Genomic DNA, 21,402 nt, shown 5'->3' on the forward strand with positions numbered 1-21,402 from the left:
GTGGATCCATTTCCAAGCTCACTCATATGGTTGGTGGCAGGATTCACTTCCTCACAGGCTGCTGGGGCTGATAGTTCAGTTCTCTACTGGCTGTTGCCCACAGGCTTCCCTCAGTTCCTTGTCTCTACAGAGGGCAACTCACAACATAACAGCTGTCTCTCCTCACAAGCAAGCAGGAGTGCACACAAGAAAAAGCCACAGTCTCTTTGTAACCTAACCTGGGAAGTGACATCCCATAACATTTACTATTTCCTCTTTGTTGAAAGTGAGTCAGTAGGTCTAGCCTATACTCAAAGGGAGAAGATTACAGGAGGGAATAAATGCCAAGAGGCAGAGATCATTGGCAGCCATGTCAGAGGCTGCCTGCTACACTCTCCTAAATGGACTCCCTGACTTAAGTTTTATATTCTCACAGTTCATTCCTTTTATAGCTTCTAGAGTTTTCTAACCACATGTGACCATGTCATGTTCTTGCTTACTATTATTTAATGATATCCCATTAAAGCTTGATAAAAAAGAGTCCCCCCTCATATGAACTGCAAATTCTCCAGATCTGTCTCCTTCTCTTCTCCAGTTTTATCTCCAATACTCCTGCCACAACCACATCAAATGTCGTAATTTCCCTGATGTTTCTTCCTTCTATGCCTTTGCTCACATTGCCTCCTTTGCTTGAAGTGGCTTTCTCCAATGGCTTGCTGTGTGCACATATTGTAGAAGCTGCTCGGCTTCCACTGACTTTCCAGTGGCGTCATCTATGCTATTCTCCTTTTACTGGGGAATTGATTTTCACTCCTTCCTTACCAAGTTTTTTTTTTTTTGTTAGATGGAATTTCACTCTCCTGTTGTCCCGGTCGGAGTGCAATGGCACCATCTCAGCTCAATGGAAACTTGGCCTCCTGGGTTCAAGTGATTCCCCCTCCTCAGCCTCCTGAATAGCTGGGATTACAGGTGCATGCCACCACACCTGGCTAATTTTGTATTTTCAGTAGAGTCGGGGTTTCACTATGTTGGCCAGGCTGGTCTCGAACCCCTGACCTCAGGTGATCCACCCACCTCGGCCTCCCGAAGTGTTGGGATTACAGGTGTGAGCCATCATGCCCGGCCCTTCCCTACCCAGTTTTTAAATATTTTAACACAAGGTCTTGCTATGTTTCCCTGGTTGGTCTCAAACTCCTGCCTACCCAGTTTTAATGAGTATTCTGAATAGGAGCTATCATCATCTTACTTGTCTCTACTTCCTGATTGTGATTGATTTAAGGGAGAACGTGTGATCTAAGCTGAGCCAGTGAGTCCTTCCCTGAAATTTTTCACATAGGAGATAGGGGTAAAAATTGGTTGGAAGACATGAGAATTTGAATCTGGGCTGTCAGTGGCCTTTTTGCTCTTGTGAAGAAGCTCATCTGCAATTGGCAAAAATGAAGCCAAGGTGTCAGGATAAGCAAAAGAGAGTGATAGTTCTGAGACATTGAACCCCAATTCCAGTTGTCCTCAGCTGTACTCTCGTGATGGAAACTAACACACCTCCAAAATTGCTTATCTTCTGAATCAGGGGTGGGGGCACTGAGTTATTGGTCCTACCTACATCACAGGATTGTTAGCAGGGAGCAGACAAGACGAGCAATATGAAGTTGCTTTGATGCCATTTAAATATGAGTGATGCATTGTTATGAAAAAAGATCCTTTGACTTGATAACAGATCATTGTACCTGAAAACACTGTCCAAGGCCAGGTCTCAGACACAAAGCCATTTAAACCAGAAGTGATTGCATTTTCTGCTGACACCTATAAAAGTTTATTGTGGGTCTTTATAAACTGCTAGGAAGTTCAGCGCTAAACATAATGCTCTATTATTGTAATCAGTTCAGTCTAGGTTTGTTTTTGATTATTTTTTCATCTTCTCTATATACTTATTGATTTTTTATTTACATTTAATGGTTTTATTAAACATGCCTTTTTGGTAACAGATTTATTTAAACATAATTCACATACCATAAAAGTCACCCACTTAAAGTGTGTACACAACTTGATGGCTTTTAATGTATTCGTAAAGTTGTGCAACTATCACCACAATCAATTTTAGAACATTCTCATCACCACAAAAAGAAATCCATACCCTTTAGCAATCATTGCCCTGCACCCCCATCTTTCTGTCCCTCTAGTCTGAGACAACCATTAATTTACTTTTTGTCTCTATAGATTTGCCTGTTTCGGACATGTAATATTAATGGAATTATCAATATGTGGTCTTTGGTGTCTGGCTTCTTTCACTTAGCATAATGCTTTCAAGGTGCATACATGTTGTAATACATATCATTCCTTTCTAAAAATTGTGGTAAAATATATATGGCACAACAGTTGCCATTTTATCCATTAAAAAAACGTTTTTAAAGAGATGGGATTTCACTCTGTAGCCCAGGTTGGAGTGCAGTGGCATAGTCACTGCTCACTGCAGCCTCCACTTCCTGGGCTCAAGTGATCCTCCCTCCTCAGCCTCCCAAGTAGCTAGAACTACAGGTGTGCACCACCACACCTGGCTAATTAAAATTTTTTTTGTAGAGATGAGGTCTCACTATTTTGCCCAGGCTGGTCTCAAACACCTGGGCTTAAGTGATCCTCCTACCTTGGCCTCCCGAAGTACTGCCTGCCTGATTTTATCCATTTTAAGTGTACAATTCAATGGCATTAATTACACTCATAGTGTTGTGTAACCATCACCATTGTCTATTTTCAGACATTTTCATCACTCCAAACGGAAACTCTATGACCATATAGCAATAACTTGCCATTCTCCCCTCTCCTCAGCCCCTGGTAACCTGTAATCTACTTTCTATGAAATTACCTATTCTAGATATTTCATATAAGTGGAATCACATAATATTTGTCCTTTTGTGTCTGGCTTATTTTACTTAGCATAACGTTTTCAAGGCTCACCATGTTTTAGCATGCATCATTACTTCATTCCTTTATTTTTTTCTTATATTTTTGAGACAGGATCTCACTTTGTTGCCCAGGCTGGAGTGCAGTGGCGAGATCTCTGCAGCCTCCACTTTCTGGGTTTAAGCAATTCTCCTGCCTCAGTCTCCTGAGTAGCTGGGATTATAGGCATACACTACCATGCCTGGCTAATTTTTGTATTTTTAGTAGTGAGGGGGTTTCTCCATGTTGCCCAGGCTGGTCTCGAACTCCTGAGCTCAAGTGATCCATATGCCTCAGCGTTCCAAAGTGTTAGGATTACAGGCAGAAGCCACCATGCCTAGCCACTTCATTAATTTTTAAGGCTGAATAATATTTAATTGTACGTATTATGTACCACATTTTGCTTATCCATTCTTCTCTTTATGAACACTTGGCTTGTTTTCATTTTGGCTATTATAAATAATGCGGCAAAGAACATTCACATGCAAGTATCTGTTTGAATCTCTGTTTTCAGTTCTTTTAGGTGTATACCTAGAAAGAGAATTGCTGAGTCTTGCGGTAATTCTATGTTCAACTTTTTGAGGAATCACCAAATTATTTTTAAACACTTTAAAAAAATCAGTAGAGATGGGATCTCACTATGTTGTTCAGTCTGGTCTCAAACTCCTGGCCTCAAGTGATCCACCTGCCTCAGCCTCAAGGTTTTGGGATTACAGGCGTGAGCCACTGAATGCCCATCTTTTCAATAAGTTTCAGTCCCCTTAAATTGTGAATACATAAATGATATGCTCAAGGACTTTTTATAGATGAGTAGTCCCAGTTCTCACAAGCGAGGGCAATTCTAGGGTAAACTATGTGAGATCAGGCTGTAACTACCAGTTTAAACACGTGGAAGAATCCTTCTGCTTTCTTTCCAGCACCACTGCTGACTTGGATCAGAAACCCTCCTCCTCACATTCTGGTCACTCCTCGGAAATGTCATTGCCTCAAGTCCAAAAGGATAAGTATCCTGAGGAATTCAGCCTGCTTAAGTTGCAGACAAGTAAGTCACAGACCCTCCTCCACATGCCTCTGTGCCCCAGGTCTTTTCAGAAGTCTACCATACTGTTGACCACCATCACTGAAGGCCCACAACTGTCAAGCATTTGACATACTTTATCTCAAAATTCACAACACCTCTGCCAGGAAGCTATTATATGTTTTTCAAAAATACAATGCCTTTATATAAAACCCATTAAAATACTGCAGAAAGACATTAAAATAATATAGAAGTATATAGAGTATAAAAACCCTTCCCCAATGTTTTCCAACAATATCCCTATTCTGCCTCATAGCCGTGAAGAGTTGATATATATTTTTCCTGTATTTTGAAATGTATATGTGTGTGTGTATATACACACACGTGTACATATATAGATGTAAAATAAATGGGTTAGTATACAAACTGGTATAAATAGATCATGGACCTGTTTCTGTGCCAATACATACAGATCTATGTGGCTAATATAGACATACCCATTTTACAGAGGAGGAAACTGAGGCTTTAAGACATTCAGTCATCCATAAAGCCACATGGCCAGGAAGTAGAGCGATGGGATCAGAACCCAAACTTGCTTGCCTCAAATCCTATGCTCTTCTTGGCTATCCCAAAGCCCACATTTCTCAAGCATCCCTAGAACTGCTAGGGGATCTTTTATTGTTTAAAGTCACTGTTAGCAATCTTACAGGAAAAGTATCAGATGATAAAACAAAGGCATTGCAAGGTCCAGAAACTAGCCTGAGGTCTCACGGAAGCTTTTCTCATTTGAAATTATCACAGGTACATTTCTCAGTGTCACCGTAGCGCATGTGCGTGCTATTGTTGCAGTCAATACCATGTTTCATCCACTTGAGGTGCCATGTGGATGGCACTGGCCTAACCATTTGCTGGTTGATGGCATTCTATTTTTCCTACACAGTTATCAGAGGGAAGATTGTATCATAGGTACTTGGAAGACTGTATCTGAGCTTCCCAACCAATACTTAACTGCCAAACATAAAGTTGGCTTTATTTTTGAAGGAGAGGATGAAGAAGGCAAACAAGCAAACAAAAACAAAGAAGGCCTCTTAGGTAGCTCTCCCCCCACTTCCCTTCCTTTTGTGTCTAGTCCCACAGAGTTTCACACTGTCTCTGATGTAGAACCAAGGGATTATACACATTAATTAAAGTTGTATAGCCAGATAGTGCCTGCGGAGTTTTCACCGCTTTTTGTCATCCAGTTGCATTATGAGGCTGGGAGCAGCACTAATGGAAGGCTTTCTGGTGTCTTGCAGAAGATGGGCATCGTCCTGAGTGGACGTTTTACCCAAGGTTTAGCAGCAACATCCACACTTACCATGTCGGAAAGCAGTGCTTCTTTAACGGAGTCTTCCTCGGCAACAAGAGGTCTCTATCAGAGAGGACGGTGGACAAGTGCTTTGGGAAAAAGAAATACGGTGATGTTTCTTTCTGGGTCTTGACTGTGCAGTCCCCGAAAAACTCTCAAGTTTAGTGATTCTATAGGCCCTGCGTTCTGTAGCTGGGGGCAGCCCTGTAGAGTCACCGTGTTCCCCTAGTGCAGCCAGGAAGACAGAAAAGTGAAGGGGACAGTTGGCAGGCTGCACGTTTTGGCAAAGAACTCACAACAGATGCTGATCCACATTTTCTTTTTTCTCTGAATTTCATAAAATGCAAATGTGACATTTAAGTCATCAGATAAGTTCTCTCAGATCCTTATTAATAGAAACCTCCATTGAAGTCTGAAGAAAAGAATTTATGTTCCAATTAGATGCTGCCTGGCATACACATTTAAATTGTACTTTATATTCTCCACAAGGAAAACATCCCATAACCCTCAGCCTGAAGTGCATGTTTTTATTTTATTGCTGATTTAATTAAAAGCTATTGAAATGAATATATATCTACCTGTGTATCTGTATCTCTTTGGTTTGTAGCTCAGTGAGTTCTTTGCCCCAACCTACTCATAATAGACTTACTGAAAGACCCTCAAAAGTTGCTGAGTACCAACGGACCATTTATGACACATTTTTCTATATAAATCCCTGTGTAGGAGGCAACCATTGCTCCCAAAATAAATAGGATTGCTGTAGCAGGAATACAAAGAGAAAGAAGTAGACTGTTCTCAGTTTTGAGTTTTAAAATAGACTTTTAAACTCACAGCAGAGACAAATAGTTTTGAGAATTGAGGCTTTTATTTATTTGGGTAGAAAAATACATGGAAAGCCATACTAAATGAGCTGGGAGAGTGGTCATTGATATGGGAATCTGTGAGGAGTCCTGCACCTTGCACTTTTTTTTTTTTTTTTTTTTTTTTAAGACAAGGTCTTGTTCTGTGGCCCAGGCTGGAGTGCAGTGCCACCATCTTGGCTCACTGCGGCTCTGAACGCCAGCCCCCTAGCCCCAGGCTCAAGCAATCCTCCAACCTCAGCCTCCAAGTTGCTGGGACTACAGGCATGTGCCACCATGCCTGGCTGATTTTTCTATTTTTAGTAGAGACAGGGTTTCTCCATGCTGCCCAGGCCAGTCTCAAACTCCTGGGCTCCACTGATCAGCCAGCCTTGGCCTCTCAAAGTGCTGGTATTACAGGTGTGAGCCACTGCAGCCAGCCTACCCTGCACTCTTGAGCTGCAAGTACCTATCACAAGTAAATGGGATTATCATAATGACCCAAATCTTAATCTTCACTTATCACTGCCCTCCTGGCTCAAAAGTAAGCCACCTTATCCTGACCTTCCTTCCTTCCTTCCTTCCTTCCTTCCTTCCTTCCTTCCTTCCTTCCTTCCTTTTTCCTTTCCTCCCTCCCTCTCTCCATCCCTTCATTTCTTCTTTCCCTTCTTCCTTTAGGGTTTTATAAATACTGAGTAAATGCAATGATACATTTATGAAATATTTGTTGACTATATAGAATGAAATATAAGATATACTTATATTATACTTGTGTTCTTTTACTCCATTTAAGACGTAAAATATTAACTTTATATTTGAAGCCTCCAATATCCTCTTCCCTGAATATTCCATCTTTCCTCCCCCAACTCCAGTGGTAATCCATATTTTTTTAAAGAAAAACTTATCGGGTAAATTTTCAAACAATAGCATAATGAAACCCAATGTACTCATCCATTTAGCTTCAATAATGATCAATACCTGGCTAACTTGTTTCATCATTACCCCTCCTCCCAGGGATTATTTTAAAGCAAATTTCAGACATAATATTATTTCATCTCTAAATATATCATATGTGTCTCTGAAAAATAAGGATTATTTTATTAACATAACCACAATTCCATGTCCTAATATCATATTTTTAAAAATCAACAGTAATTCCTTAATATATTCAGTGTCCAAATATCCTATTATTTCATAAATGCCATAATTTAAAAATATTTAGCTTGTTTGGATCAGGATCCAAGTAAGGCCCACAGATTGAAATTGGTTGGTATGTCTCTTAAGTTTCTTTCAATATATAGGTCCTCCCTCCTTTTTTCTTGCAATATGTTTGGTGAAGAAACTAGGCCTTGTCCTGTAGTGTTGACTACGATCAGGACTTTGCTGATTACATCACTTGGTATCATTTAACAGGTTCCTCTTTCCTGTGTACTTCCTGTGAGGTGGTAGTTGGATCTACAGGCTTGATTCGTTTTAGTATGATTACTTCTTAGGTGATGTACAGTGACTTCTTTAAACATCAAATGCAATGGTCTTTTTCCATTTCTTCTCTTCCTTGATCTCACTGCAGCACTCGATACTGTCAAGCTTGACACTGGACACGTCTTCCTTTGTGAAATTCTCTCCCCACTCTTTCTTTTTCTCCCTTCCTTCCTTCCTTCCTTCCTTCCTTCCTTCCTTCCTTCCTTCCTTCCTTCCTTCCTTCCTTCCCCCCTTCCTCTCTCCCTCTCTCTCTCTCTCTCTCTCTCTTTCTTTCTTTCTTTCTTTCTCTTTTTTGACACAGAGTCTCACTGTGTCACCCAGGCTAGAGTGCACTAGCATGACCTCGGCTCACTGCAACCTCTGCCCCCTGGGTTCAAGCAATTCTCATGTCTCAGCCTCCTGGAGTAGCTGTGATTACAGGCATGTGCAACCACAGCCAGCTAATTTTTGTATTTCACTGGAGATGGGGTTTCACCATGTTGGCCAGGCTGGTCTCAAACTCCTGACCTCAAACACCTGCCTTGGCCTCCCAAAGTGCTGGGATTACAGGTGTGAGCCACCACTCCCGGCTGCCACTCATTATTTCTTGGATGAGATGAAGAGGCAGGCTTAGGGACTGCCAACCAGCTGCCATTTTAAACTGGAATGCAACTCATTATTATATAAAAAAATCAATCAAAATATCTTTAAATAATGGTTGAATGTGATCCATCAGCCATAACCAGGATATTGGCAGAGTTCCCTAAAGGCCTAGTTGTTGCCATAGAACAAAACGCCATCTATGATTGTAGGTGGTAGGGAAATAGGTCTGAAAATATAATTTTCTATTGTGTAGCTCTTCCTACAGTATCGCATATTGTATTAGTCAGAATAGGATAGATTCTGCCGCAGTAACAATCCCTGAAATTTCAGCAGCTTAAGCACTAAAGTTTGCTCCTTTCTCTTATAAAGTCCACTGTGGATCCAGCAGCTCTCCAGGGCAGTTCCTTTCCAAGGATCCTGTCTGCTTTTATCTGTGACCTTTCCATCTCAACCTGTGGCTTCTAAGATTGCCTTAGAAGGGGAAAGAGAAAATGCTGGAAGGTTTTTCACTTCAGCTCCTTAAATGCTTCTTTTTAAAGGTGGTACATATCATCTCTGCTCACAATCTATCAGTCAGAACATGGCTCTACCTAAGTGCTTTGGGGCACTGACATGTGGGGCAGATTAAGTTATTTGGTGAACAGTTCACTCCCTCGTATGGTTATTTGTCTCTAAGTGTATGTGTCCCATTTTCTACCTCCTGAATGTCTTTACATCCAGGAAATTGGATGGTCTGTATAAAAACAAACAAGCATTAGAACTGATCGTGCGGTGTTATGGGTCCATCAGCTATTGATGCATAGTGGCCAGCACTTTGGGCTGACACCTGTCTTGGTGAGCTATCCAGAAATTATACCAAGGCCCCATATGGTACCTAATGGCTTAAACAAATGTGTTATCTCAGAAGTGTTGCTTGGGAGATTTTCCCCCTAAAAGTAACACCTTATGCAGATACCACACCATTGGCTCTTTTTCTTCCTCCTGATGTTATCTTGTGATATCTTTTATGATAGTCTATTTTTTTTTTTTTTTTTTGAGACAGAGTTTCACTCTTGTTGTCCAGGCTGGAGTGCAATGGTGCAATCTCGGCTCACTGCAACCTCTGCCTCCCAGGTTCAAGTGATTCTCCTGCCTCAGCCTCCTGAGTGGCTGCGATTACAGGCATGTGCCACCGTGCCCAGTTAATTTTGTATTTTTAGTGGAGATGGGGTTTCACCATGTTGATCAGGCTGGTCTCAAACTCCTGATGTCAGGTGATCCACCCACCTCAGCCCACCCAAAGTGCTGGGATTACAAGCATGAGCCACTGTGCCTGGCCACCATAGTCTATTTCTAGGTGTTCTCCTTAGACCACCTATATCATATTCAACTTGTGAGTTTATTAAAAATGCTGGTTCTGGGAGCTACTAGAGATCTTCTGAAACAGAATTTCTTGGGTTAAAGGTTGCATTTTAAACAAGTTTCCTAGGTGATTTTCAGGTGTGCTAAAATTTTGGAACCACTCTTCTGTAGTATATGGCATTTACTGCCTTGTAGTGTTACCTTCGTCTTTACGAATGTCTCCCCATCTAGATAAGATTCCCTGGGGAGAAGTATATACCTTAGCTATATAGTAATCATACCTTCCAGATTAAAAAATAATTGGGATGAGGGGTATTAGTCCAGTTGTGATTTCAAATAATAATAATTGCTACTATTTCTTGAGTGCTTGTTATGTGCTCATATCATTATTATTTAGTATTCATGATAACTCTGCAAAGTAGCCATTTGAAATAAACAGTTTATACATGAGGTTACAAAGGCTTAAGAAGGTTAAATAAATAGCTCAAGGGCACAGAACCAGAAATTACAGGAGTGAGTATGAACTCAGGTGCGACTGACTCCAAAGTCCAAATCCTTCCCACCACCTCTTGTTAACACCTGACTCTTACTTGTCAGTGCCCTGGTTTGGGATTCAAAAGGTTTTGGATTTACTGTATATTTAATTAAATAATTAATTAAAATTTTGAGACAGAGTCTCATTCTGTTTCCCAGGCTGGAGGCATGTGGCATGATCTTGGCTTACTGCAACCTCCGTTTCCCAGGTTTAAGCGATTCTCCTGCCTCAGCCTCCCGAGTAACTGGGATTACAGGCGTGTGCCACCACACCCAGCTAATTTTTGTATTTTTAGTAGAGACAGAGTTTCACTGTGTTGGTCAGGCTGGTCTAGAACTCCTGGTCTCAAGGGGATTCAGTATATATTTTAAACCTCCACTCTCTCTGCTTTGAATCCTCAGCATCTCATACCCAGCAGGCACTCGATGCATGGGTGTAGCTGCATGGGTGTGTTTCACTACACAGAAGAGCTAATCAAAAGTGTAATACAGTCAGTTATTGAAAAGGTTTTTGAAAGAGAAAGATAAAAAGTTAAATACTACGCTAACCCAAGAACTCCCACCTGTCACGCTGATGGCTTTTCCGAGTTAGCTAGAAGAATCTGGGTGTGTGGCAAACATGGAGGTCATGCTTCCAGCCTCGTGTCCCTGCTTCCGAGCCCAAGGGTGGTGAGTCTTGTAGTCCAGGCTTGTTCTCTTAGGAGATGCATCTGGTGTCAAGTGTGTGGGTTGATTTACTTATTTTATTTTTAATTTTAAGTTTTTTATAGGCCATTTTAAGGACTTTAGGTATGTGGGTTTAAATGATCACCCTGCACTAGGCAGATGCCTTCCACTCCCGTAATTAGTTTCTGGTTCCCGGGGCTTTAGCAGGGGCTGAGCTGGGTGTACAAGCCTCTGCCGAGTAATCTTGCTCTTCTCCAGGAAGCCACCTCCCACTGCTGCATGGCCCCAGTCCTTGAGGCAGAAGGAGCAAGACATCCTTAGTTGGTTTCCTTCCCAGACCCAGTCAGAGAGGCAGAGCCCCAGGGACATTTGTTTCTTGGGCTTCCTAAGACTCAGGGATTCAAAGTGCACTAATGCTCAGGAATCAAGAGATTATTAGGTCACGGATTTTTGGATCATTGCAAAGAGACCTCTGATTCACCTTATATTTTAAACCAAAGCACTCCATCTGAGTCTAACAATTCTTTTCCAGGGTGAGGTAGTTATAACAACACTTTTGGAAAATGTCCCAAACATAGGCTCATCTCCTTAAGGCAAGATAATCACAAACAGAACTTTGAGAAACTTCTATGTAATTTATAATAAATTACTAAAATATCCTATTTCCATTGTCATGCCAATACTTACAGCAAATCTGTGGATCATCTTCAGCCCTTGTATGATTTTGTTTTCAAACCTTCTCCACAGATATTGATCCCAGGAACGGAATCCCAAAGTTAACTCCAGGGGATAATCCATATATGTACCCAGAACAGAGTAAAGGCTTCCACAAAGCAGGATCAACGCTCCCACCAGTGAATTTTTCAGTGTAAGTGTATGTTAATACTAGCATTATATCGTTAACTTTAAAGGAATTGTGTCTCTCTACTACATAGAAATTATATTTTAAAAGGGATAGATGTCAACAAGATGTGATTGGATGAAAATTCCTTGAAAAGCTCATCTTTAGTTAATTAGTGTCTGCACAGATGCATGTGTATAATTAAAATTGCACACAGGACTTGGACTACAAAAAAGCGGTTGTTAATTCTGTTCCTATCTCTATTAGCACAGATTTGAAAGCTTTTAAATGTTCATACTGAATCAGATTGTTGGCCATAGTGACTACTACGTGGGTGGACTTAAACTTGGAAATAAACTTAGACCAAAGTGATGGAGAAAAATGGGAGGATCATTACATTAAAAGAAAAATAGTTGGTGTATTACTTTTTTTTTTTTTTTTTTTTTGAGAAGGAGTCTCGCTCTGTCGCCCTGGCTGGAGTACAGTGGCGTGATTTCGGCTCACTGCAAGCTCTGCCTCCCAGGTTCACGCCATTCTCCTGCCTCAGTCTCCCAAGTAGCTGGGACTACAGGTGCCTGCCACCATGCCCGGGTAATTTTTTGTATTTTTAGTAGAGACAGGGTTTCACCATGTTAGCCAGGATGTTCTCGATCTCCCGACCTTGTAACACACCTGCCTCGGCCTCCCAAAGTGCTGGGTAGTTGGTGTATTACATTTAAAACATTGTTTTAAAAAATTAACCATGTGAAATGTAATGATGCTGACAAAAAATGATCACAACTAAAATCTGTGGGCCGGGGGCGGTGGCTCACGCCTATAACCCCAGCTCTTTGAGAGACCAAGGGGGGCGGATCACCTGAGGTCAGGAGTTCCATACCAGCCTGGCCAACATGGTAAAACCCCGTGTCTACTAAAAATACAAAAATTAGCTGGGCACGGTGGCAGATGCCTGTAATCTCAGCTACTCAGGAGGCTGAGGCAGGAGAATTATTTGAACCTGGGAGATGGAGGTTGCAGTGAGCCGAGATTGCAGCACCACACTCTAGCCTGGGCGACAGAGCGACTCCATCTCAAAATAAACAAAATAAAATAAAATAAAATCTGTGGGCCAGGCACAGTGGCTCATGCCTGTAATCCTAGCACTTTGAGAGGCTGAGGCTGGAGGGTTGCTTTAGCTCAGGCGTTCCAGACCTACCTGGGCAACATGAAAAAACCCCTTCTCTACAAAAATACAAAAAATTAGCTGGGCATGGTGGTGCATGCCTATAATCCCAGCTATTTGGGAGGCTGAGGTGGGAGGATCACCTGAGCCTGGAAGGTTGAGGCTGCAGTGAGCTGAGATTGTGCCACTGCACTCCAGCCTTGGGGACAGAGTGAGACCCTGTCTCAAAACATAAATAAAATAAAATAAAATAAAATTTGTGGTTCTTACAGTTTTGAAGTCCATACTTGAAAATTAAAATCGGAAAACAGGACATTCTATTGAATGCAATGATGTATTGATCGCTTTGCTGTAGATGGCATACCAGTTTTATGATTGCCTTTTCTGTTTTTCAGAACACCTTATGAAAAGAAATTTGATACATTTATTCCACTTGAGCCTCTTCCACAAATTCCCAAGTGAGTTCTCTTACCATGTTTTGTGCTAGCCCATCTTTATGAAATATCAATTATTTTATTATTTCCTCCTGCGGAGGAGTGGGTAGATAACCAGGACACAGGGCCCTTTTGAACCCCAGCAGGAGGGTGGGGCAGTTTGTAAGGAAGGCGTTTGGATAGACACTCTGTAGAGTCTGCAGTTGAGATGGTCACATATTCAACAGACGTAACTGACAAACTACCAGATGCCATGTGTTGTGCTAGCCATGCACGATAGGAGAGTTCACATGGAACAAAAAGACAGGGTTCCTGATTCCTAGAACATGAGTATTTTGGGAAAGAAAGACACACACTTAAATGATTGCAACTGGGGAGAACGGTTAGAGTTTCAAGAGGCAGAAATAAAGCTAACAGAGCACTTCTGTGTTTGAGGGACATATCATTCCTTTAATTTCATACTTTTGCTTCACTCCATTCTGAACCTCATGTATTTACCTAAGCTGGTTTCTGACCGATAAAGATATATTTTCTTTTCTTTCTTTCTTTTTTTAACTTTCTAATACAAAGCAGGCTCACATGAGTGGGCATGTGTCCCAGGGTCTGACCCACTCTGGAATTCAGTGGGAATAAAAGCCTTTTATTCCAAACTTGAGATTTTTAATGTCTTTATTATGTTGCATTGTTACTTATGGCACATGATTAGGGCTTCTCATGTCTGTACTTTACATTTTTAATAAACACTATTCTAGAATATTCCAAATAATAGCAATTGCCTAAATTTCATCATCATCCTACTCAACTATTTTAGCTTTTGTACATTACCTTTCATATGCAAATATGTTTTTACATGTATAAACCTGAGAATACCAATTAGTCAGGTTTTCCTAAAAAGAAAGTTTAATTTTTTTTTTTTTTAAAGAAGTACAAAGCTGGCTGGGTGCAGTGGCTCACACCTGTAATCCTAGCACTTTGGGAGGCCAAGGCAGGGGGACTGCTTGAAGCCAAGAGATTGAGACCAGCATGGGCAACATAGTGAGACCCTATCTCTACAAAAAAATTAAAAAAAAAAAATTAGCCAGGCATAGTGGTATGCAACTGTAGTCCTAGGTACTTGGGAGGCTGAGGCAGGAGGGTTTCTTGAGTCTATGAGTTCGAGGCTGCAGTGAGCTATGATTGTGCTATGCACTCCAGCCTAGGTGACAGAGCGAAACGCTGTCTCAAATTAAAAAAAAAAAAAAAAAAAAAAAGAGAGAGAGAGAATTCGATCAGCATATTCCTCTGTGCTATGGTCAGTAAGACAATTGGGAGACTTGGACCCTTTCCTCAGGGACAGTCACCCTAATGAAAAAGTCTACTGACCAGTTAGTCATGGCAGAAGCAACAAAGGCTTCTGTTACTGGATTTAGCATTTACTGTTTCCTAGTTCTCTGTTTTGTTCTGTAGTGTCTAATTTGCTGTTAGTCCCATCCAGTGATTATGTATTTTGATCTTTAGAAATTCTATTTGATTCTTTTTTATATCTGTTGTTCTTTCCTATTTTCATGTTTTCCTTAAATACTTGGACATAGTAATAACTGTTCAAAGATTTTTGTTTGCCGGCCAGGCGTGGTGGCTCACGCCTGTAATCCCAGCACTTTGGAAGGCCGAGGCGGGCGGATCACGAGGTCAGGAGATCGAGACCATCCTGGCTAACATGGTGAAACCCCATCTCTACTAAAAATACAAAAATTAGCTGGGTGTGGTGGCACGTGCCTGTAGGCAAAAAAAAAAAAAAAAAAGATTTTTGTTTGCTAATTCTATTATTTGTGTCATTTCTGGGTGTGTTTCTGCTGACTGATTTTTTTCCTGATTATGGGTCACATTTTCCTGCTTCCTAGTATGTCTAGTAATTTTTATTTGGATACTGGACATTATAATCTTATATTGTTGAGTATTTGGATTTTGTTGTCTTCTTTTATTTTTTATTTTATTAATTTTATTTTTTAGACGGAGTCTCACTCTGTTGCCAGGTTGGAGTGCAGTGGCGCGATCTGGGCTCACTGCAACCTCCGTCTCCCAGGTTCAAGGGATTTTCCTGCCTCAGCCTCTGGAGTGGCTGAGATTACAGGCACGTGCCACCACACCCAGCTAATTTTTGTATTTTTAGTAGAGATGGGGTTTCACCATGTTGGCCAGGATGGTTTCAATCTCCTGACTTCGTGATCCACCTGCCTTGGGCTCCCAAAGTGCTGGGATTACAGGTGTGAGCCACTGTGCCCGGCCTCGTCTTTTTTTAAAGAGTGCTGGGCTTTGCTGTAGCAGGCAGTTAAGTCACTTGCCGTTTGGTTTGATTCTTTTGAGGCTTGTTTTCGAGCTTTGTTAGGGCATGTCTAAAGTAGTCTTTAGGTATAGTTTAACTCCATTACTAAGTAAGATGTGGCCCTTTTAGAGTCTCTACTGAATGCCTTGAGTGACCAATGAGGAGTCTTCACTTTAATTGGTGGGAACTAAAATGATTTTTAGCCCTTTGTGAGCCCATTCAGTTCCCAGTCACTCTACTGTCTGATCTTGTGGAGTTCTACCCTACACATGTGTGTCTTAATATTCAGCAAAGACTTGAAGGAAGTGCCATGTGAATTTCTTAATTTCATTTTTTTGTATAGTTCCTTCTTCCCCAGAACTCTGCCCTGCAGCTTCCAGCCCTCCAAGACTCTGTGAACTCAGATCTTCGGCTCCTCAAACTCATAGAGAATGCCATGCTCTGTGTAGGGTTGCTCATCCTACGCTGTGGTCTTGAATGCGCCGCTAGGCAAAAGCTGGGTGATTCCAGGGCTCTTTTCATTTGCTTTCCTTTTCTTTAAGATCACAATCCTGCGCTGCCTGTTGTCTCATTCTGAAAACTGTTATTTCATACATTTTGTCCAGTTTTCTACTTGTTTAAGTCAGGAGAGTAAATCTGATCCCTGCTACTTCATTATGGCTGGAATTATTATCTATGAATATAAATGTTATTATCCATCATCTATTAATAAAAATTGTAGTTTTTTTCCCAAGTTATTTGATGAATCAGTTTTGTACTATTCCATCACTCTCATCAAAGTTATTCATATCTTTAAATAGTGTAGTAATTGTGCTTGGAAATTTAAGAATGTTAAATCTGCAAATGCAACAATCCACCTTTAAAATAAGAACAAAACCTGATAACCAGAACCAGATAAAGTTGCCAAGTCTTCTCTAGTTAGCTAGTGACAGAGAGAGCCAGAATTAGAATAAAAATTAGGGAGGTAAGATTACTCATTGAAAAGGTCCCTATAATGTGCAGTACATTTACAGGGATTATTTAGTCAACTCAGCAGATATTCTTTGAGTACCATTTATGCACTTGATCTACAGGAGAAATGGGGAGGTGGTGAGGTAATGGAGGCAGGGATCACAAAGATGAATAAGATATGACATTTGTTTCAAGGCTCATTGTCTGTTGTGGGGAGAGACCACTAGATGAGTAATCATAAAACAATTGAAAGCAAATATGATACAATGTGTACCTAGAGGAAAGACATGTGGGGAAGTTGGGGAGGTGTTGCAGAGGAGGTGGTATTTGATCTGGCTCCTAGATGAGGCATTGCAATTAATGTATCTTCCAAGGACAAAGTATTATGGGATGCATCTACATTAGGTCACTTAATATTTATTTTTACATTTCCACGTGTGCTTGAAAAGAAAGTGTATTCCATTTAGTCAGGATGGAAAGTTAGATACATACTCAGAAGATCGACTTTATTGGTTATGTTGTTTAGCCCAAATATTTCCTTATCTTTGTTCACTTGGCCTAGTTTGGATTGAGAGTTAGTGTGAGAGTTAGGGTGTCTGAATATTAGCATTTCGACTATTTTTGTTGTTAATTGTGTCTTTTAGCATTATAAAAGTATCTTTATTTTTCTCATTTAATATTTTTTGTCCTAAAGTATACCTAGCCTGTTATTAAGATTCTAATTCTTACTTTATTTTATTTGCATCTGAGCTTTGCCCATTCTTTCTGCCCATTCTTTTGCTTTTGAAGCACTTTGCTTTTAGTGTAGAATTGGATTTTGCTCTGTGAGCCAGCTTGAAATATTTTCTTTAATTCAGGTGAATTAGGCCACTTGCATTTATTGATTAGACTGATATATTTGATTTCAGTTCTGTTACATTATTTGCTACATTTATTATGTGTACTGTATTATATTTACTGTGAATCTTTCAGTGTTTTCTTTGATTGCTTCAAAAAAGGTTGAAAAATGCTTTCTTTTGATATTTAGAAATGCTTGTGTTCTTATTCTAGTAGTTCTTTGTGCTAGTATCTTTATACGTTGCTCTTAGTCCTGCTTTTCTTTTCTTTTCTTTCTTTTTTTTTTTTTTTTTTTGAGATGGAGTCTCACTCTGTTACCCAGGCTGGAATGCAGTGGTGCGATCTCAGCTCATTGTAACTTCCACCTCCCGAGTTTAAGTGATTCTCCTGCCTCAACCTCCTGAGTAGCTGGGATTACAGGCATGCGCCACAACGCCCGGCTAATTTTTGTATTTTTAGTAGAGACAGGGTTTCACCATGTTGGTCAGGCTGGTCTCGAACTCCTGACCTTGTGATCCACCTGCCTCAGCCTCCTAAAGTGCTGGGATTACAGGCGTGAGCCACCACTCCTGGCAGTCCTGCTTTTCTTATTTGGGCTTCTACTACTTGGCTTGTTGGCTTTAAGTGATAACTTTGACTTTCACCAATTACCTATTTGGTAACCATCCTCTTCTTTCTTGCAGGGACTTCCCTACCCCCAGCAGTTTTACAAGGGCATTTTGCCAATTGTGGTATATTTCTCCCCTAAAGCACAAGAATTCTAGCTTCCAAAAGATGAAAACATTCTGCATCTCCCTGCTCCAACTCATCCCAGAGTCACACTTCCTACTACCTACTGGACCACACACAGCCCAGAAATGCCCTTTCAAGTCTCAGTGGCTCTGGGAAGACTCTGGGTGTCTGCATTAGCCAAGGTCCCAGCAGAAAACAGAAAGCACACTCAGCTGGGATTCTGAAGACAGCTTAAGGAAAGGGACTACTTATGGGTGTGTGGGCAGGGTTGGGGGAACCCACATGGGAGGGTGAAGCACCCAGAGGCTCATGACAGTGGGAAGCGTTACTACTCCTGGGTCTGAGCAGCAAGAAGAGGGATCACGGTTTGCAGAACAGTAAGCACTGGAACTCTGGGAGAAGGGCTGCCCAACGGGAGCTGTGGCACTGCCAGAATTGGGGTACCTTGGGAGATAGGACATCAGGGGAGGAGCTAGGTAAGAAATGCCCTAATTTCTGTCCACCTTCTGATCTCCTGTTGGTGCCATCAGCCAAACCCAGCTCAAAGGTGGAAGCACGGGTGGGGACGGTGGTTCATGCCTGTAATCCCAGCACTTTGGGAGGCTGAGGTGGTAGGATCACCTGGAGTCAGGAGTTCAAGACCAGCCTGACTAACATGGTGAAGCCCAGACTCTACTAAAAATACAAAAATTAGCTGGGCATGATGGCATGTGCCTGTAGTCCCAGCTACTTGGGAGGCTGAAGCAGGAGAGTCATTGAACCCGGGAGGCAGAGGTTACAGTGAGCAGCAATTGCACCACTCCACTCCAGCCTGGGTGACAAAGCAAGACTCTGTCTCAAAAAACAAAACAAAAAGAAATGTGGACTGGATGTAGTGGCTCACACCTGTAATCCCAGCACTTTGGGAGGCCGAGGTAGGTGAATTACCTGAGGTCAGAAGTTCGAGACCAGCTTGACCAACAAGGTGAAACCCCGTCTCTACTAAAAATACAAAAATTAGCTGGGTGTGGAGGCGTGTGCCTGTAGTCCCAGCTACTCAGGAGGCTGAGGCAGGAGAATTGCTTGAACCTGGGAGGTGGAGGTTGCAGTGAGCCGAGATTGTGCCACTGCATTCCAACCTGGGCAATGGAGTGAGACTGAGTTTAAAAAAAAAAAAAGTGGAAGCACGGAGGAGACCAGGTGATACTAGCTGTAAGGTCAGCCTCTTGGCAGAGAAGGGCTGAACAAGAGCTGGGTTTAAGGCAGGGGCAAATGGTGAACAACTAACATATTTTATTTTGAAGCTGGTCTCCTAAATTGGAGGTCTTTTTACTTTTGGAGCATATAATGCCTTATCCGCTGTTGGTGTTTGTAAATTTTGCATCAAACTGAAACTCAGGGTGTTGTCTTCTTACCACAGCTTGCCCTTCTGGGTGAAGGAGAAGGCCAACAGTTTGAAGAATGAGATACAAGAGGTTGAGGAGCTCAACAACTGGCAGCCAGCAGTGCCCTTAATTCTGCTCCTTCCTGGTAGGTTAAAGAACCTTCAAAGAATAGTGTAAAAACTGGAGGAGTCCACCGGGCATGGTGGCTCACTCCTGTAATCCCAGCACTTTGGGAGGCCGAGGCGGGCAGATCATAAGGTCGGGACTTCAAGACAAGCCTGATCAACATAGTGAAACCCCGTCTCTACTAAAAATACAAAAATTAGCCAGGTGTGGTGGCACATGCCTGTAATCCCAGCTACTCGGGAGGCTGAGGCAGGAGAATCGCTTGAACCCAGGAGGTGGAGGTTGCAGTGAGCTGAGATTGTGCCACTGCACTCCAGCCTGGGCAACAGAGCGAGACTTTGCCTCAAAAACAAACAAACAAAAAACAAAACTGGAGGAGTCCAGAACAGGCTTTTGAGAGGCTTCACAGTGGAAAGGAGGGCAGGCAAAGTATCTCCCGGAGTGGATGTGTCTTCTGTCCTGAGGTGGTCTCATGGGCAGATGTCATAGCCAAGCATTGAGGGTTGAGTGTATTGGTTGAGAATTGTTAGTTTTGTAATGGAAGAAAACCTTTAACTCCATGCCTCTATCCACAGGTGCTTTGGACTTTCCAAGACAATCCTGAGCATACACAGGCCCATAAAACATGTGCTGACTGCACTCTGGCGAGCCTTTTCCAGTTGATGGTTTTTCTCATGTGACTGTTCTAAATTCAATGTTTGACCCTTATGAGGAAGTGTTGTGCTTTGCTTTTTTAAAACTTTATATTTTGAAAACTTTCACATTTACAGAAAAATTGCAAGAATTGTACAACAAACACCTGCATATCCTTCACATAGATTCTATCAATGTTAACATTTGTTCAAACTTTCTCTCTCTCACAATATTACAATTACCATTTTGCTGAACTCTTTGAGAGTGAGTGGCAGATATAGTAATGCTTTACACCTGTATACCAACATACCTCAGCATGTATCTCCTAAGGTCAAGGATGTTGTCTAACAAGCACAACACAAATATCAAACTCATGGAATTTAATACTGATAAAATATTATTAATATTTGGTCCACATTCAGTTTTAGTCAATTATATTTAGTTTTCTAAGGATGCCCTCAAATCAATAATAAAATACAGACATTATGTGAGTGTCTTAGCCTGTTCAGGCTGCTATAACAAAATACCATAAACAGAATGGCTTATAAACGATAGGAATTTATTTCTCACAGTTCTGGAGGCTGGGAAGTCCACGCTCAGGGTGCCAGCAGGTTCAGTGTCTGCTGAGGGCCAGCCTTCTGGCTTATAGACAGTACCTTCTTGCTGTGTCCTCATATGATAGAAGGGGTGAGCTAGTCCTCTGGGGTCTCTTTTACAAGGGCACTAATCTTATTCATGAGGGCTCTGATCTCATGACCTAATAGCCTCCCAATGACCTTATCTCCTAATACCATCACCTCGGGGATTAGGTTTCAACATATGCATTTTGGGGTGGGGAGGATAAACATTTAGACCATAGCAGTGAACTTTCATTGCTTTTGGTAAAACCGTTTTCATTTTATTAATACCTTTCGGAATGTTTCTCTAATGTTAACTTGGTACATGTCAGAAAAACATGAAGGCTGGATCTATACCAGGTAAGTAATACTGTTGCCCTGCAGCTGCATTCCTCACTCCAGTGTTGCCTATCTACAATAGCCAAGCAGGGTGAGAGCTCAGTGACCACCAGTCATGAGTTTTAGGGCCTCCTGTCAATCAGACAAAAAGCAAACATTTGGAGGAAAAGGTGAAAACAAAAGCTGCCTCACAGGCTCTGACACAGTCAAACTAACAGCTCTTGGCATTTTTATAGCCAATCTCTTTCTCCACTAGGGAACCCCACTGACTGACTAATGAGGGCTGCAGATCTAGTCTCCCCAAAACCTTAAAGTGGAAAGAGATTGGGGCCCATGCT

At 41.6% G+C, this 21,402-nt stretch overlaps 1 protein-coding gene across 2 annotated transcripts in view; it reads left to right on the top strand.

Annotated features, from left to right (window-relative positions):
- Positions 1-20,183, top strand: part of SPATS1 (spermatogenesis associated serine rich 1) — a 32,656-nt gene extending 12,473 nt beyond the window's left edge. For both annotated transcript variants that reach the window (XM_025382581.1, XM_025382582.1), the window contains exons 4-9: positions 3,834-3,958; positions 5,230-5,391; positions 11,474-11,594; positions 13,125-13,187; positions 19,385-19,494; positions 20,051-20,183. In XM_025382581.1, the coding sequence (XP_025238366.1) occupies positions 3,834-3,958; positions 5,230-5,391; positions 11,474-11,594; positions 13,125-13,187; positions 19,385-19,494; positions 20,051-20,079 (610 nt within the window). In that variant the 3' untranslated portion in view covers positions 20,080-20,183. The remainder of the gene's footprint in view (positions 1-3,833; positions 3,959-5,229; positions 5,392-11,473; positions 11,595-13,124; positions 13,188-19,384; positions 19,495-20,050) is intronic.
- The last annotated feature ends 1,219 nt before the right edge of the window (positions 20,184-21,402 follow it).

This window comes from Theropithecus gelada, chromosome 4, assembly GCF_003255815.1.
Source record: "Theropithecus gelada isolate Dixy chromosome 4, Tgel_1.0, whole genome shotgun sequence".
In the NCBI taxonomy this organism is placed as follows: domain Eukaryota; kingdom Metazoa; phylum Chordata; class Mammalia; order Primates; family Cercopithecidae; genus Theropithecus; species Theropithecus gelada.